General features: G+C 40.4%; 1 protein-coding gene across 4 annotated transcripts in view; it reads left to right on the top strand.

Moving 5' to 3' along the window:
• The window catches only part of atp8b4 (ATPase phospholipid transporting 8B4), a 239,036-nt gene that overhangs the window by 167,353 nt on the left and 52,553 nt on the right, over positions 1 to 19,130 (top strand). For all 4 annotated transcript variants that reach the window (XM_048562970.2, XM_048562969.2, XM_048562971.2 and 1 more), the window contains 8 exons: positions 3,308 to 3,466; positions 3,997 to 4,085; positions 5,438 to 5,634; positions 7,324 to 7,532; positions 9,026 to 9,069; positions 14,519 to 14,684; positions 15,970 to 16,158; positions 16,325 to 16,440. In XM_048562970.2, the coding sequence (XP_048418927.1) occupies positions 3,308 to 3,466; positions 3,997 to 4,085; positions 5,438 to 5,634; positions 7,324 to 7,532; positions 9,026 to 9,069; positions 14,519 to 14,684; positions 15,970 to 16,158; positions 16,325 to 16,440 (1,169 nt within the window). The remainder of the gene's footprint in view (positions 1 to 3,307; positions 3,467 to 3,996; positions 4,086 to 5,437; positions 5,635 to 7,323; positions 7,533 to 9,025; positions 9,070 to 14,518; positions 14,685 to 15,969; positions 16,159 to 16,324; positions 16,441 to 19,130) is intronic.

Raw genomic sequence — 19,130 nt, 5'->3', positions numbered from 1 at the left:
TAGGCAAGAAACCAGCCAATTCATTGTACTGAGTTCTGTCATCAAGATTGTGAAATTCATCACAAACCTTTACCTTGGAATTTATTTTTAATTAATTCAGGAGCGTGTTTTTTGCAAAAGGAAGATGAAAATATTTGATCAGACATTTCATGCAGCAAATAAAATGCAATCCTTTGTATTTAAATGAACATTCTAAGCCTTTAAATCAGAAATATCCAATGATCATAAAATCCAGCGCAGAACGATATCACTATCCCTATTATACCTATTGGCTTCTTGAAAGAATCTGAAAAATTGGTCTCATTTCCCTGATCCTTCTCCTTGGCTCTATATATGTTTCACTTTATATCAAGGATAAATCCTGTTCCCTTTTAAAAGTTGGTTTCAAATCTGAAAGAAAGACCTACATTTTTATAGCACCCTATATCTCAAAGCCAATCAAGTGCTATTGGAAGTGAAGCTATTATTGTGATGTAGGAAAACACGTAAACTAAATTGCATTGAGCCAACTCATGCAGATCACAATATGATCATGAACAGCTAATTTTTTTTTGTGATGCTCATTAGGGATAAATATTGTCCAGGGCACCAGGGATGAGGGTCCTTATTGTTTTTCAGCATACTGTCAGGGCATCTTTTACATCTAGCTGAGCAACCCGATGGGGCTTCAGATCAACAACTCGGGAACAGTACCAACAAAAGTCCAGTACACGTCCAGCAGCCCACAATGTACTGCACTGGAGTGAGGGACCTTGATTTTTGTTCTCAAGACCTGAAGTGATACTTTGTAATCCTGCCCTGGGTGTGCTACCAACTGAGCTATAGGTGACACCTTCTAAATATGATTTGACACACTTTCAGGCAGTGCACTTCACACCATCAGTGTTCTGCTAAACCGCTTTGAGGGTCTACACTTGGTGATCGGCATCCCGACATTGTTCCCACCATTGACTTACAGTTTCAGCCAATGCACAGACCTCCGAGGTCACAGATGTAAAGAAAATATGAGAGAATGTAGCACGGCACCATAATTGTTGGCAAAAAAAGTTTTCTCATCACCAAGGCTGGAGGGTTTAAGCTACAAGGAAAAGCTGAAAAGTCTGGGACTTTATTTTCCCTGGAGGCTGAGGGGTGACTTTAATAGACGTTTATAAAATCATGAGGGGCATGGATAGGGTGAATAGCCAAGGTCCCCACCCTCCACCCCAGGTTAGTGGAGTCCAAAACTAGAGCGCATAGGTTTAAAGTGAGAGGGGAAAGATTTAGAAAGGACCCAAGGGGAACATTTTCACACAGAGGGTGGTGCATGTATAGAATGAGCTGCCAAAGTAAGTGTTAGAGGTGAATAGAATTACAACATTTAAAAACATTGGACAATTCTATGTTCTATGTATTGTATGTGGATAGGAAAGATTTAGAAAGATATAAGCCAAATGCAAGAAAATGGCACTAGTTCAGTTTAGGAAACCTGGTTGGCATGATGAGTTAGGCCGAAGGGCCTCTTTCCATGCTGTATAACTGTATGACTTTCCTTCCTTTTCCCCTCCTGTCCTTTTTGCCAGTAATCTTAATTTTGGATCCCCTGGATACCTGTGACCTGTCACTTCCATGTGTGTCTTTAAAATTACTGTATTGAAACATCACGTAATTCAAAACCACTATTCAATAGTATTGGTATTCAACAATATATAATAAATCATGTTATGTTCACTTGGTGGAGAACTGTTGTTTCCATCAAAGCCTTGCTAAATTACAGAGACAAACTCAGTGCAGTTTGGTCTATTTCAGCTTTGCATTTTAGTCAATCCAATGTCACTTATTTGCATTATCTGTTCAAGAAGAAATCGCATTTGCATCAATTTTCAGTAGGGACAGTGTTCATGGACTCAGATATTCAGTGTCTATCTTGCGACCAGCATTTGAATCACTTGTAAAAGAAAATAAATGGTTCCCTTCAGTTAGTGCAAGGTGGCAGAACTAAAAGTGTCCATAACTACTGGGCACCTCTAGTTGAAATTATCTATTTACAAAGCCATAACAGTGCCTCATACAACCAGTGAAGCAATGTATCTGTGCAGTAAGGACAATTCTGACATCAGTTTGTACCATTTGGGCAAATTAAGGAACCTTACATTGAGGGTGGCTGCATTATTTTAGACCTTTGTATGTCTGATAGCTCACTGTTACCTTCCTAAGGGCAACTAGGGACAGGTAATAAATGCTGGCTCATTCAATGATACCACTGTCCCACGAGTAAATAAGAACATTTAATAATGTTAGGAAAAAGTGTGTTTTGTTTCATACATAACATTGATGTTGTAAAATTCATCAAAGAGATCCATTTTGATGAATCACTTTGTGCACTTCATTTTAGAAGATCCTCTCAATTTGTTTTCTGCTTAAATTTGAAAATAAAGAATGGGTTTGCAAAGATAAGATTTCTAAATTTCAGTTGGAGCGTGATTTATTTAGTAAGTAAACACTGGGTTTCCACTAGTCAGATGTGGCCAATATTGACAGATTGTTGTCAAACTGGATAGATATCAGTGGGAATGCATGGAGCAAATATGGTCTGGTCATGCTGGCTCCTGCACCGTGTGAGCTGCTACACCCCCCAATGCAGGTTACTTCCACCACCCTCTTTAAAGGTAGGAAACTACATAGAACCCCTCTAATGTGGAAGCAAGCCATTCAGTCCACTCCGACCTTCTGAAGAGCATCCCACCTAGATCCACCCCATTACCCTATCCCCATAGCTCTGCAATTTCCACAGCTAACCCACCCAGCCCACACATCTTGGAGGAAACCGGAACATCCCGCGCAGACATTGGGCGAACGTGCAAACTCCACACTGACAGTCGCCTGAGGGTGGAATTGAACCCAGGTGTCTAGTGCTGTGAGATAGCAGTGCTAACCACTGAGCGATCATGTTGTTGTTCAGGGCCTGCTTTCTCTGGTGTGGGAGATGGAAACCACTTCTGGTCTATCTGAGGGAGTGCTTTGCAGTTAACAAGATATAGTTAATTGTGTATTAGCATCCAGTGACCAGCTACATTAAAAACTTACAGAAGCTTTTAGGAGGACTAAATGTTAGGTCTCACTCTGTCCAGATCTTAAGCTGTTCTGCCCATTGGTCCGTATGTCACCATCATAATGGGTGATGCTCAGAGCGGGCTTCAGAATTAACCTTTTTAGTCCCAAATGCAACAGTGGATAACATTTCCTGATTTACAGATTTTTGTTTTGGTGTTTAAGAATTGAGCAGGTCACATTGTATTGATGTGTTTACTCTCTGTTGCCATGCCAGGGGAAATCATTTGCGAGCCTCCAAATAATAAATTGGACAAGTTCACTGGGACTCTATTTTGGAATGATAAGAAGTACTCACTAGATAATGAAAAGATGCTGCTTCGAGGCTGCGTGCTACGGAACACAGAGTGGTGCTTTGGCTTGGTGATCTTTGCAGGTAAATCACAGATCAGTGCAGACTGGATCATTAAGAATAATTCTGATAGCCTGATTTTTTTTTTTAAAAAGTCCTTTACTTTAATGTCCTCCGTATCCTTGGAATGTGCCAAAGTGCTTGAGGAGCAATTAAGCATTTTTGAAGTATAGCCACTTTTGTGTAAGATAAAAGATGCAGCAAGCTCCCACAAACAATGAAACAGTAACCAGATGATCTGCTCTGGTGGTGTTGGTTGAATTATTGGCCAGATTGTCTGGATTAGATCCCTGCTCCTCTTTAAATAGAAGCAGAGGAATTGTTTGTGCCTACTGAAGAAGGTATATGGGGTCTTGGTTTAAAATCACATCCCATGCAAAAGCAAGTCCAACACACAGCACTTACTTCATTATTACAGTGATTGTACACATTTAAAGCTGGAGTGGGACTTGAACCCACAGACAATGGTGACACCAATTAAGTCAAACTGAGAATCTAATACTTAATAATTTGATTCAATATTATGAATAACACACCTTCATCTTTACATGTAGGGCCTGATACCAAGCTAATGCAGAACAGTGGCCGAACCAAATTCAAACGAACCAGCATAGACCGACTGATGAATACTTTGGTACTGTGGGTAAGTGAATGTGTTCACCTGTAGGGCTACCAGAATATTTCTTATGTTACAGACTGGAAATAGGATTTTTTTTAAAGCTTAATTTTTCATGAGGCATGGGCATGACTGGTATTTATTGTCCATCTGTAATTGCCCTTGAACTGGATGGCTTCAATTCAGAGGGCAGTTGACCAAATGAATGTGGATATGCATTCTCATGTAGGAACAGACCAGGAAAGACCCTGAAGGACATTAGATTTTTTATAACAATTAATGTTATTTCATGATTGTCATTACTGCCACTAGCTTTGTGATTTACAAATTGAATTTTAAATTCCACCCGATGTTCTAATGGGATTTGAACCCATAACCTCCAAAGAATCAGCCAGTCTGTTGCATTATGAGTCCATTGATATTACCACTATGCTGCCATTTTGTATGGATTACTTATGGTTTTGTGGAATGTGTGCAATTTCCATTCATGAGTTTGGATGAGTAATAAGATAATACTTCTTTCTAAAGGTATTAGAGCTGCCTTCTCCTAATCATTACTAGAAATGTTGAGGAATTCTGTCAATCATCAACATAATTCAAATTGATTTCACAAACACTTACAACATACTGTATATGTTCAATCAAGCCATTGCAGTAAATGACATGAATATGTTAAAGAGGTGAAGATAGTTAGATAGGGAGGAGAAAGGAAAGGAATGGAGGAACTGCTGGCAGGGTTAGAGGAAGAGTGGTGAGTAAAACCTCGTGGATAATAGAAAAAGTGGGCCAAATGGCCTGCTTTCTGTGTCAAACTCAATATAATTTTAAAAAAAACACGAAGAACTGCAGATGCTGGACTGAAAACAGAAATTGCTGGAGAAATGCAACGAATCCGATAGCATCTCTGGAGAGAAAGTAGAATCAACATTTCAGGTCCAGTGACTTTTCTTCAGAACTGGTTGTAGCTAGGAAAAGGCAGTATATGTACGAAAGATGGGAGTGGGAGGAATGGAGATAGGGTCCAGAGACACAGAAGATCAGCTGGGCAGTCAAAGGGCTGGATAGTGAACAGAAATAATTCTGTGTAAATTGACTTCCATAACAGTTAATAAACCATTACTTTTTGTAACCATGAAACAATCCTGCCTTAATATTTGAGTATATTTTGCTTTCCTGACATACTGTTACCTTCTGTTATATTGATCAGGGAAAGTGGGGTAGTCCTGCATATAGACAGCATGCAACACAGCTAATGGTACTGAAGTCAATACTGTTGCAGGACTGAGTTTGCCAAATTTAGTATTTGCAAATGCTGGGGGATACCATACAGTAAATGAAGTGGAATCTCTCTTCCAAGTTAACTATGATTCTCTCTCCAGATCTTTGGCTTCCTTGTGTGTATGGGAATCATTTTGGGAATTGGAAATTCCATTTGGGAGAGTGAAGTCGGGTTTCATTTTCAAATCTACCTGCCCTGGGACGAGTGGATGAAAAATGCGATTTTATCGGGATTTCTAAGTTTCTGGTCTTACATAATTATCCTGAACACAGTTGTACCGATCTCACTATATGTCAGGTAAGCCATTCACAGTGAATTCTCTGTAGGATGATACTAAAGATTTTCTCATTCCTTGGCTTTCAACATTCAATTTTATTTTTTTGATGTTAATTCCAGTGAATATTCATGCGTTTATCAGATTGACAAATCCACAGTAGCACTCAACAGCTTAAAACTGCACTAGTTAAAAATATTAATAGAGGGATTCCTGGGTCATGCTACGATTGTGTCTGCTGGATTGGCCTGTCAGCACAAGGCCCAGTTACTGGGTTGTTAGAGAAGGGCCCTCTGTAATTTGGTAAATCCACAACTACAAAACGCCATCAGCAAATAATGAGGATTTTGTTTTAAAGTATTTGAAGTTTCTGTCTGGATCTAAGTATAAGGGATGCTCCCCAAAACCCTTTTAAGATCGGCAGATGTGCAAACTGCCTCCATCAGGTGGAATACATTTTACAAAAGAAATTTGCTGGTAGTTAAATATGAGAGAGTGCGATGCTGAGGGTGAGATTTTCTGACTTTTTCCCCCCCCCCCCACACCCCTTACCACAAGTGTCAATGCCTATTAGGTGCCTAAATGGTCACCCAATAGGCAGTTTACCAATCCATCCCTTGGGACAGTGATGTCCCACTCCACCTGAAGTTACTGGCCAATCAGGGGGCAGCACCACCTTGAGTAGCGGTGCCATATCAGAGACTGAAGTTACAAGTTGCATAGCAACATTGATGTTCTGGAGCAGTAGGCTTAGTAAGTGACTTTCCAGGATTTGGCTTGTGGGGTGGGGGTCAGGGGCAGAAGGCTGGCTTTAAGTGGCCACTCTATGGTTAGTGGCCTGATTCACACACAGACTGAGGACTCTTTTTCCAGTGGTTGCTTGAAGACACCCTTAATTGATCATTATTTGACGACTAAAGTATCTCAATAACTAATGAGTCAGGAAAGTTGACTATGGGACTTCCCGGCCAGAACTGAAATTTGGAAGTGGCAGAGAAGCAGCAGGTACCTTCCTGATGCCAGTCTGACTGATTATCAGTGCATCTCAGAAGGAGAAGATTCTGCAAAGTGTGATTTAATGGATAAGAAATGCTGGTACGTACCTATATATGAACAGCCTCTATTAAGGTGCATAAAAAGAATGAAAGAAAGACTTGCACTTGTATAGCAGCGATCATGAGTACCAAACATCTAGAAGTTCTCTACAGTAGAACATCTTTGAAGTGCAGTCACTGTTCTAACACAGGAAATTTCATGACTAATTTACCCACAGCTTGCTGTCATCAATAGCCTGGTGATAATGACCAGGTAATCTCTCTCTCAGAGCATTTAAGGGATAACTATTGGCTAGGACACAGACGAAAATCACCAGATATCCTTACAATAGAATAGCATGTTTATTTCATTTAGTTACCTCTACGATGTTGCTTCCTGAAAGGAAACTGGTCAGGACATATCCATCACGTCAACCATCTCAACGCGTTGACGAAGGGACCTTACTTATGTCTGTGACTTTTGATTTTCTTCTGTAGTTGACTTTGAAGATTTCTCTTACTGCTATTTTCATGTGATTTCAATTGAAGTACTAATTTTTTTTCCTCGCATTGTCCAGCTTTAGTGTTTGGGTTTGGTTTTTGATTGTTGCATGTTGCAATATTTTGTTATTTTAGTTTTGTCATCCCAATTTCTTTTTTCCTTTGTGTCTATTGAAGTGTTGAGGTCATTCGACTTGGGCATAGCTACTTCATAAACTGGGATCGAAGGATGTATTATGCCAAGAAAAACACATCCGCTGAGGCTCGAACCACAACACTTAATGAAGAACTGGGACAAATAGAGTACATATTTTCTGACAAAACAGGAACTCTTACACAGAATATAATGATTTTCAACAAATGCTCAATTAATGGAAAAGCTTATGGTAAGTTTTGAAGTTTTGTTTGAAAAAACAACTTGCATGTGGCACTTAGTGGCAACTTTTGTGAAGTGCTCCTTGTTAAATGATTCTACTTTCGCCTTCGAAACCAGCCATAAAATTCAACAATGATATTCATATGTGTTTTTTTAAAAATATTGAATAAAATAGAAGTCCTTGAAAACAACAAATGTTAGAAATCAAAGTGGGTCATGCTAATTGAGATTTGACTACTGAATATATTAGTAAATTTTCAGAAAGCCTTCATTGTGAAGAGGGTCATATTACATATGAATTGGTGACATGCTCGTGGTTCAGGTCCTTTAGTTACTTGGGCATTTACATTTTTAACTAGTCCTTGGTAGCACACCTTTGCTAATAGAAATAGACAGCTTTGAAAACAAGAACAGTTTTGACTACTATAATTAAAGTTTACCCCTGCAGCACTGCATCTATAATAAATAGGTACAGTGCTGTAGGGGTAAACTTTAATTGTGGCAGTCAAAACTGTCTATAATAAATAGATTAAGAGCAAGGAATTTGGTTTGGGTGAACCATTGGCTGATGTCCTTAAATCTGACTGAAATATTTAAATTCCCTCCAACCTCTCAATAATTTTTCCTTTATGCACATTTAAATAAAAGTCAGTATAGAATTAGCTTTAAAATTTTAATTAATTGTGTTGCTGTGACGCAATCTGGATAGTAAACAGACTGGCTATTTTTACTTCATGCAAACTTGTGATCTTTTTTGGAATTCTCCTATCCCAAAGCAGATTATTTACTATCCTAATACTTGAGTATGAAAGAAAGCCTGGTATAAATCCTGAGTGACGGCTGATTGTATTACTGGGCTGATTACTGGAGAGGTTTCCCAGCAATGAGATTGCATCAGGAGCCCTTGTGGAACAGTTCCCTATTATGACTGTCCTCTGCGCCCCATTCCGTCCCCAACCCTCTACCTTCATCCTCATCTCCTGCCATACTGCCCATTTCCAATGGGCAACTCCTGTTCCAGCACTGCCAGGGTATGCCTGTTAAATGTGCATTCATTGCCTGCCAAAGGCCCACACACAACCAGGCTGCCCAGTGTGACCTATACTATTGGTAGTGGGGGCAGGGGTGGATGGACAGCTGATGTACACACAACCCATGGGTTTGATGTGCCTCACCCTTTCCCAAATGCCAAGCAGGGGAGTGTAAAATCCAACCAGAAACAAAAATTGCTGGAGAAGCTCAGCAGGTCTGGCAGCATCAGTGGAAAGAAAGCAGAGTTAATGTTTCAGGGCCAGTGACCCTTGCTCAGTGTAAAATCTAACTATGTGTGTATGCTGTTCTCAGTCTGAGGCTGACTGTCTGACTTGTTTCAACAGACTGTCGGAACGTCAGTCTTCCCAGTTAATTTCCAGGTTTTGCGTACTACTGTCGAAATTAAATATTGCTTTCTTTCCAATAATGATTTTTAATGATTAATGATTTTTTTGTACAATTCTTTTTCAGGAGATGCTTATGATGAACTGGGACATAAAATTGAAATATCTGAGGTAGGGGCGCATTGAGGAAAGTGTTTGAAACTAGAATTTTACAGATGTTTGTAAACAGGTGTCATTGTGTTGAAAAACAATTTTTGTGTAGCCAGAGATAATAGCAACTGCAGATGCTGGAGAATCTGAGATAACAAGGTGTAGAGCTGGATAAACACAGCAGGCCAAGCAGCACCTTAGGAGCAGGAAAGCTGATGTTTCGGTGATGATGGCCCGAAAGGTCAGCTTTCCTGCTCCTGAGATGCTGCTTGGCCTGCTGTGTTCATCCAGCACCACACCTTGTTATTTCGTGTAGCCAGCTTTTGTTTAAGCTGTTATCTGACATGAAACCTAATTTCATATTCAAACCTACCCGCTCCAGATCTCAATCCAACAATCTCTGCCGAAGTCTAATGTCAGCTTTACAATCCCAAACTTTCATCAGTGTATTCTTCAGAGATTTGTTAGGAAGTTTAGGCTCATCCTGATCTAACATGCCACTCTAACCCTGAGGACCTGAATTTATCTAGTTAATTATTCCAGAATAAAGAGTGCAAAACCTTAGTAGTGTAGATTTATATTCCCTGTATATGATTATATAAACATGTTGTTCTACTCCGCTCGGAATTTATACTGTCTGGTCTATTATAATGAGTAGTGTCATTTCCGGTTTTGATCTGCATGGGTTTATATATGGTGTCCAATTCAAAATGTTCATTGATAGCATTATGGGTGAAGAGCCAGGCAGTGTCAGTGTTTGGCTTGGGCTGCTAGAATAACACCGCTTCATTGGAGGCCTCACTGATAATGTTACCTAGCGTGGTGACGAAATGTCTGAACAAAAACAAGCCAGCTCGGCGAGCAAGTCAACAACCTCATCCATAACACAAGCTACAGATCTTTGCTAAAACTTTAAATACAGACGTGAATTAATGGATTCTTCAAACGTATTCATCCTATTCACATTTCAACCTTGACCTACCTTAAGATCTCTAGTTTTTAATTTGGACTAGCTGATCCTTGTGTCTCTTATGGCTGGGATACGTTTGTGTAACCTCAGTGTTCATTAGCTTGCGCGTTTTAGTTGCCACTTCAAAATCAACCCTATTACTTCCTTAAACCAGCCCTAAACTTTCCTTTGTTTTATGCTATCTTGTTCTGTCTCCTCCCTTTCCTGTCACCAAATGCTACCACCTTTTCTTTCTCCCCATTTGGCTACTTTGCCCCTGTTGAGGGTCGTCATGGCAAAGAAGCTCACAAATTGCATATTGATATCATTGACCGACTCTACTTCCACCCCCTCATAAGCAATAAGTTCCTGCTCTCTGAAGAGTTCTTCCTCGCATCCCCCATACATCTTTTGCTTAAAATCAGACACCCGTGTCCAATTCTTGTCTCATCAGCTATTGGAAGCAGCATTTTGTGTTATTGAGCCTGCCATAATCAAATTTGTCCTCAAGCTCCTTTGATGTAAGAGAAAAACCCCTTGTATCTACATTTGCTCATTCCTGGAATCATTGCGGTAAATCTGCTCTGCACCCTTTCAACAAGCCTCACATCTGTCCTCAAGTGCAATGATCAAAACAGCATGCAACGGTCCACAGCTTCATAAAGGCTCAGCATTAATTTTGTACTCAATGCCTCTATTTATGAAGTTCAAGGTCTCATAGACCTCAGTGACTACTCTGTCAAGATCTGGAGCCCCAGGTCCCTTTGTCCCTGCATCCCTGCATACTGTTTAGCACTGTGTCATTAGGGGCATTTCCCAATCCATTTTGGCAAAATGCATGCTTCTATGCATCAAATTCCATTTGTCACCAGTCTGCCCATTCAACCAGCATATCTACACCCTGTGGTAGTTGATATGTATCATCCTTCATGTTTGCCACACCTGTAAGTTTGTTATCATCCACAGCTTTAAAAATTTTATATTGCTTTTTGTTGTAATAACCATGACATGAATATATATCTTTTTTTTTAAAAAAAGCCTTAGCACTGAGCTTTGGGGGAGCACCACTGTGTATGATCTTCCTATCCTGTCTGTGCTTCTTTCTAATGGAGCAGAAATTCTTTAACCTGGTAGGTCGAGAACGACTGTTGATTGTCCTATTCCCCCAGGTCCCAGATCCCTGTGGGAGACGCTAAACTGGAATACAATTCCAAACTCAGCAGGTGGTGAATCTGTGGAATTCTTTATGGGAGAGGTCTGCCAAGGCTGGCCCATTAAGTACATTCAAAGCCGAAAACACAGATTTTTAATCAGTAAAGGAATTGTGGGCTATCTGGATAAGGCAGGAAAGTGATGTTGAGTGTTATCAGATAAGCAATTACCTCATTGATTGGGATAGCAGACTCTTTTGGGCTAATGGGCTTCTCCTACTCTCTCAACCATGTTGTCACAGTTTATCCTGAATGTGTCATCACTTAGATTGCCTATTTCCACCTCTGTGATGTCACTGAACTTTTCCAATGCATTAGTTTATCTGCTGCTGAAATCTTCATCCATGCCTTTGTTACCTCAAGATTTGCTAGTCTCTTATGTAAGTAAAGTCACTGAATAAAGTCATCACAGTCCTATCGGACCATAGGCTGCTCTCTCATTGATCCTTATGTGGGAAATTCGTGTTGACCCACATTAAACTGCATCTACTGTGCGTTTTCTCACTGTCTAGATCACACTGAAACATTTCTGCACCCTCCCCACAGCTCACTCTAACCCACCTCGACTTGTGTTTGAAGGAGAGTCTTTCATGGTAACCGCAGCCGGTGCAGGAATTGAACCCACACTGTTGGCGTCATTCTGTATTGCAAACCACCGATCCAACCAACTCCCAAAAGCTACCCTCCATAACCTTGAGAAAACTCTGCTGCTAATGTCTTAAGTTGCAGGAAACCCTGTTCCCCTATCAGCTCTGTGTTTGCAGATCTGCGTTGGCTCCCAGTCAACCAACAGCTTGATTATAAAATTAGCATTGTGGTTTTCAAATTCCTCCATGGTCTTGCCATGCCCAGAGTCTGGCTCTGCTGCAGCTCTGCCACCCTTCGAGATACCCATGTTCCTTAAGTTCTAATCTCGTTTGTGTTCCCATGCAAGATTACACTGTTTTTGGCCACAATTTTAGTTGCTGTTCTTTAGGCCTGAAGTTCTGGAAGTGTCCTTTCATAACCTCTCTATCTCACTACCTCCTAGAAGACATTTCTTAAAACCTGCGTCTTTGACAAATTGGTCATCCAACTCAATATTTCCAATTGCAGCTCGATGTCATATTTAATTTGCTATTGTCCCTGTGAAGTTCCTTGAGACATTTCAATAAAAATCCTGTGTAAATATCAGTTCTTGTCGTATAGGGAGCACTGCTTTCTTCATTGACATATGAACATTAACAATGAAGAACCACTACTCATTGTAGAACCCCTAAATGAAGCCTAAATATTGACAACCCTGCAAAGGAAAGTCTAAAGAATGACACACAGATCTATGTCATGTTTTCTGACAAATTACACGTTAGAAGGGCCTACGATGTGGTCACTGTTCTTGTAGCAACAGTAAATTTTGAGTGAAAGTCGACATTGATAAAATGTACAGATATTAATAAACTGCAGACTGCTTTATTTCCAAGTTGAGAAAAGTGTGTGAATTGGACAGGTTGACGCAGTGGGTCAATGGCTAGCACTGCTGCCTGTCAGCGCCAGAGACTCGGGTGTGATTCTACCCTAGGTCTGTAAGGAGCTTGTACGTTCTCCCTGTGTCTGCATGGGTTTCCTCCCACAGTCCGAAGATGTGCTGATTAGGTGGATTAGCCGTGCTAAAGTGCCCGTAGTGTCTCGGATAGGAAGTGTAGGGGTGGGATGCGCCTCACAGGATTAGTGTGGACTTGTTGGGCCAAATGGCCTGTTTCTACACTGTAGGGATTCTTTGATAATTTTTCTTAATGTGCACTTTAGCAGCTTATGTAACAGAGTGCATGAGTAATGTTTGTAATTAAAACATATTAAATACACTGTTCTCAAGTTCAGAGATTGAACATACAGATACATCAGATAAAAGCTTCAAGGAATCCTTAATGCATTCACTTGTATCTTGTGTAAATTAATAACTAGCAGCGAATGTGGTTCATATCTAATGCAGTGGCAGGCCAAGTGATCAGACTGTATGTAACCTCATCAGAATGTAATCTAAAAGTTAGTTATCTTAATTCATTCTATTCATTTTCCTACTTAAATTGTTTCCTTTGCAAATGCCCCTTTGGGAAGAATTGCAATGAGTTGTGCAATCATAGTATCAAGTCTGTGCTATAAAACACATAAAAGTTTGGATTGAAGTTCCATTTCCAAAAAAATGTCATTAAAATGTGTATGATTCCAGTATTGAAGTTTTAATCATTTTTCCCTGTGTTAAATAATGTTTAGGGATTTTTCACATTGTAACTGATATGGAAATGAGTCTGTTATAATAGTTTCATTGAAAAATGAGCCATACCAAGAAAAGGACATCAGAAATTGCATCTGTAGAGAGCCTTTCACATCCTAAAAAATTTTCCACAGGCATAAATTATTTTTGAAGCATAGTCTTTTGTTGAGACACAGCAGCCTAACAGATAGAATAAGATATCATGAGATAAACGGCCAGCAACGTGGTTTTGATGTTGGTGTTCAAAAGATGAATATTGCGTAGGTTACAGGGACAAATCAAATTAAGTAGATTCCAAATTCAATCCTCTGAGTTAGCTGAATCATTCAGATTTCATAGAAGGAGATTTATTTGGAGAAATACATCAGTGTTAATCAGGAAATGGCAATTTTAGCACTTAACAGATGTGCAAATTGCAAAAGATATTTAATACTCAAAAAGGTTAACTCAATGATGTGTGATTTGCTTTGGTTGTGTTTTTTATTGCCATTCACTGTTATTGCACCTGGTTTCCTGTAAACACTTCTTTTCTGAATCTGATTGCATGTTTGTTACTCAAGAAGTTGAGCATGCATGGCCATCCTTTTCCAAATTTTCTAACTTCTAATCAAAGAATTGTAGCATGGTGAGTGAATATACATGCTGCCATTTCTGATTTGCAGGGAACTCTTAAGTGTAGTTTAAAGGCTAAAAAGCCTTTTTCTGTGTTGTTCCATGTAAAATGGACCTCACTAAGATATTCAGTGTAAAGTTCCTAACATTGCATTGTGCACTTCCTCACTCTGATGCCTTTGATATTGATGAGCCCAAACTACCATTTAAGATTAATGCTGTAGACAGTCGTTTCTGGAACAGTGATTCAATATAAGATTGAACTTGAAACAGACTGAGAAACACCACTTTAAGATTTGGATACAAAGAGGAAGATTTAAGATCACTATCAGACGGCTCCTGACTGGCACATCACAGTTATAAATAGAATTTTAGGAAAATGTAAAGCAGATGTGCAAAGTTTGCTGTAATTTTTATAGCCTCATTTGTTCTCTCTCCAATTCGTAGAAAACGCTGCCTGTGGATTTTTCATTCAATACGTTAGCAGATCTAAAGTTTAAATTTTATGATGCCAGTCTGGTGGAAGCAATAAAACTGGGGGATTCATCTGCGCACGAGTTCTTCAGATTGCTTTCGCTCTGCCATACAGTGATGCCAGAGGAGAAAAATGAAGGTAATATTAAAAATTGCAAGCTGGAAACAAAACCAGCTTTCCTTGAGTGTGAAACTTTCATTAGGATAGTTCTTGTTTAGTGGCCATGCAAAAGGATTCATAGCTTGTGGAGTTTGGAAGAAAAGACATTTTGAGAATTCAGGCCATGAGATAATTAAATGAGATTTAATAAGGTTCATTCTGCAGATTTTGTTTAAAAAAACAGTCTATTTAAATGTATCTGTGAAAATACGTGCAATTGTCACTCTCGTGTGAAATACCGAATTGTGCTGACCTTAAGTGTCTTCTCCTTTACCCAAAATAAATGCACGTCTGTTTTACACAAATCTGCAGTCATCTTTTACATCAACTGGCCTTATATGTGATTCAAGCTCAGGTTTGCTGAGAATAAGAGTTTTGGTATAGACAGATTAAGTGATTGTGCAAAACCCTGGCAGATGGTTAGCTTAGTTGGCTGGATGGCTGGTTTGCAATGCAGTGTGACACCAACAGCATGCTTTTGGCTCCCACACCCCCAGGTTACCATGAAGGACTGTCCTTCTCAATCTCTTCCCCTCTCTTGAGGTATAGTGGCCCTCAGGTTGAACCTCTCTAATGAAAGAGCAGATCTATGGTGTGGTAAGACTAAGGCAACTTTACAAGGGACAAAATAATTTCATCCTAATGTGCGAAGCATCGTACTGATAACTTTACAGTCCTAGAATTTTGTGGCAATTAAACCTTTAAAAAGTTGCTAGGTTTACATAGATATGAGCAATATAATAACTGTAAACTGTTAGGTAACTAGAAAGTATCAATCGTCATCATTATCAACATCACCTCACAGATGAGGGTGACTCTCTTCCACTCTCAGGGTGAGTCTGTAGGTGGCTGTACAGTCCAATGTAGCTTCTGCAGATTCTGCCACACTGGGGGCAAAAGCCTGAGAAGGGGTGAGTGGAGCGTTAGTGTGGCAGCACGCTCCTTATGCTGTTTTCGCCTGGCTTCTGTTTTTTTTCCCCCATAGCAAGTCTTGAGGGGCTTGGTGCCTCAAGTATCAAACACCATTTTCAACTATCCATTCATTGAACAATATTCAGTCTGGTCATCTTGCATCATACATGCCATCCCACAGTCCAATACATTTCATGTAAAATTCTCAATTTGCCCTATTGACTTGCTCAATTCAGATGATAGTTGCCATTGATCTATTTGACAATGTCTTTGAATTATCAGGAGTATACTGTCTACATGATCTGTAGTGTTTTTTAAAATTGATTTCCAACCCTTGGATTTTTGTCTCCAGGAGAACTTGTTTACCAAGCCCAGTCACCTGATGAAGGAGCCTTGGTCACAGCTGCAAGAAACTTTGGTTTTGTTTTTCGATCCCGCACCCCAGAGACCATCACGGTGAATGAGATGGGCCAGCCCGTTATATACCAACTACTGGCCATTTTGGATTTCAACAACGTGAGGAAGAGGATGTCAGTGATTGGTGGGTTGAGTGCATAAAAAATTATTTACGTTCACTGATTGCCTTGGAAGATTATTGCCTGTTTGTACTTTGTTCCTTTAGAACAGTGGAACTGATCAGAATGATGTGCCTGTATTTATTTTTGTAGCATTGATGTTACCTCTGCCTTAATTATCTTGTATTTTAGTTAGAAATCCTGAAGGACAAATAAAACTTTACTCAAAGGGAGCTGATACAATTTTGTTTGAGAGACTTCATCCGTCCAGTGAAGACCTGATGTGTGTAACCTCAGACCATCTCAGTGTAAGTGCCTCTTCTGTTCTTTATGTATGTTTATTGATTATCAGGTTAGATTAATAAACAATACAATAATTAAATTGAGTCTCACATGATATTATCACAATTAGTTGAATATAATATTGGTGCGCTTGGATTCTGCATTTATTTATTTCCTACTTTTCTTTCTTAGTAATTTAGAAATTGCCTTGTAATGCGTAGAATGTAGGAATGATTGTTCAAATTGGTAGCATTTCAAAGTGATCGTGATTTTAGCAATTGCATAGTAGTAGCATTCTGGGGTTGGAGGTAGTCACTATTGAAGGTGCTGGAATAAGAGGTAGTCAATATCGAAGGTGTTGGAATAGGTGCCAATGGGACGTTATTTTGTCCTGTATAGTGTTGAGCTTTTAAAATGTCATTGGCGCTGCACTCATCCAGGTCAGTGGAGAGTATTCCATCACACTCCTGACCTGCACCTTGTAGATGGGGGACAATTGTAACTACAAGCTTCAAGGAATTTTGGCAAAACTAGGGTCAATAGAAGTCATGGAGAAAAATCTTCACTGGTTGAAGTCATATCTTGCGCAAAGGAACATGGTTGTGGTTGTTGGAGTCAACTATCTCAGCTCCAGGACATCTCTGCACGAGTTCCTCAAGGTAATGTCCTTCACCCAACTATCTTCAGTTGTTTCATCAATGACCTTCCTTCCAGCATAAGATCAGAAGGGGACACATTTCCTGATGTTTCCATTTGATTTGTTGAACGTTCAACACTATTTGCGTCTCCGCAGACATTGAAGCCGTTTGTGTTTCTATGCAGCAAGACCTGGACTATATTCCGAGTGACTGAAAATGGCAAGTAACATCACCCCACCTACATGCCAGGCAATGTCGAAGTCCAACGAGAGAGAATCTGCTAATCTCCTCAAGATATTTAAATGGTGTTACAATCGCTGAATCCATCACTGTTAACAGCCTGGTTTTACCATTGACCATAAACTGAACTGGACAGTTGCTACAAGAACAGGTAGGATAAGAATCCTGAGGTGTGTAACTCACCTCCTAACTCCTCAAAGTCTGTCCACCATCTGCAAGGTACAAGTCAGGAGTGTGATGAAATACTATGCATTTGCCTGGAATTGATGCATCCTACAACCATCAAGGAGCTCCACACTGTCCAGGACAAAACAGCCCACTTGACTGGAACCCCATCCACTGCCTTTAACATTCATTGCTTTCATCACTGAAGTACAATGGCAACAATGTATACCAACTACATGGTGCACTGCAGAAACTCGCTCATACTGACCCAACAGCATCTTCCATTCACATGACCTCTAGCACCTAGAAGAACAAGGGTAGCAGACTAATGGGAACGCCATGAGAGTGGTGCAGAGGGCTATCATGGCTAGGTCATGAAGTATATTCAAGGCTGAGATAAATTGATTCCCTTATTGATTAAAAATCTAAGGTAATGGGGAAAAGGCAGAAAAGTAGATGTTGAGAATTACCAGGTCAACCACGATCTCTTTGAGTGATGGCGCAGATTCAATGGGCCGAATGGCCTACTTCTGTTCCTATGTCTTATGATCTTGTGACCATCACCGACAATTAAAACACCAACCTGATCTGAAACTACAGGCAACATCAGAAAGGGCCCTAAATGATGCGCTCTGTGACGAGAAATGGGGGAGAATTGTGTGAGAAGGCAAGTGAGGCCTACCTCGACATCAGGAGCAAGAAGTGACATCTTTCCAACAGACTTCCAGGTGTTGCGCTGAGATTCCCACCAGGCAGGGGCAAGGTGCCTTTTGAGGAGGATTATTGCTTGTGGTTGGCCTTGTTAACTGTGCATCTCAATGCATTAGTGTGCAGCCTGCTATCCTAGCAGCCACCACTAGGAAACCATTCACTGAGAACTCTCAACAAGAAAATTTGAGTAGGTTACCTGCTCCTCTGGGTGGCCATCTTGTTTAAATCTTGTCACTGCACCTGTATCGACCACGTCCTCTGGCAGTTTATTTCACATACAAACCACTGTCTGTGTGAAACTGTTGTCCCTCAGGGCCTTTTTCTGCTGGCATCTGACCCCTACCAGTCTCTCGGAACCTCATTGGCACCTCTCCAATCCATTTAAAGGAAGCTTCTGCACTTTAAAACACACTTTAGGGCATACGTGGAACTAATATTGAAATACTGTAGCAAGCACAATCTGTACACTGGAGCAGGCACCCTGGCTGCAAATTAGGGCTGCTCACTTGCTCCCTCCCTGTACACTCTATGTGAACTTTCCTGAATGCTGATAGCCTTGGCTTGCCTTTTTGAACTTTACCCTCCAAGCCAGGCTCATATTTTCTATGTCTTGCCTTGCTGTTTAGCGCAGACAGTGAGGCCAAGAAGCTTGTTATGGTTATCTGCAGTGCTTTGCCAAGTCAGGGGAGATGGCCTTCAGGGTTCTAGAAAAGTCGATCAAGGGCAGACGCTGTTGTCAGTCCAGAGGCTCAGACACAATCAGCCACTTTATAAGGGGTGAGGAGCTGAATGTCAGGCAGTCCACCAGCTGTTATTGGCTCCTCCTGCCCTGTTGTGGGCTGTTTTCTCCTGGAATGAGTAAAGGAGGCATTGAGTGGGATGAAAGTGGGTGGCATGGCTGTTAGTGCTGGTGCTGGTAGAACAAATGTATTTAGGTCTCCCTAGCAAGTAGTCTGTACAAC

The sequence above is a fragment of the Stegostoma tigrinum genome, chromosome 33 (assembly GCF_030684315.1).
Source record: "Stegostoma tigrinum isolate sSteTig4 chromosome 33, sSteTig4.hap1, whole genome shotgun sequence".
Classification (NCBI taxonomy): Eukaryota; Metazoa; Chordata; class Chondrichthyes; order Orectolobiformes; family Stegostomatidae; genus Stegostoma; species Stegostoma tigrinum.
This window is presented reverse-complemented; position numbering and strand designations above follow the sequence as displayed.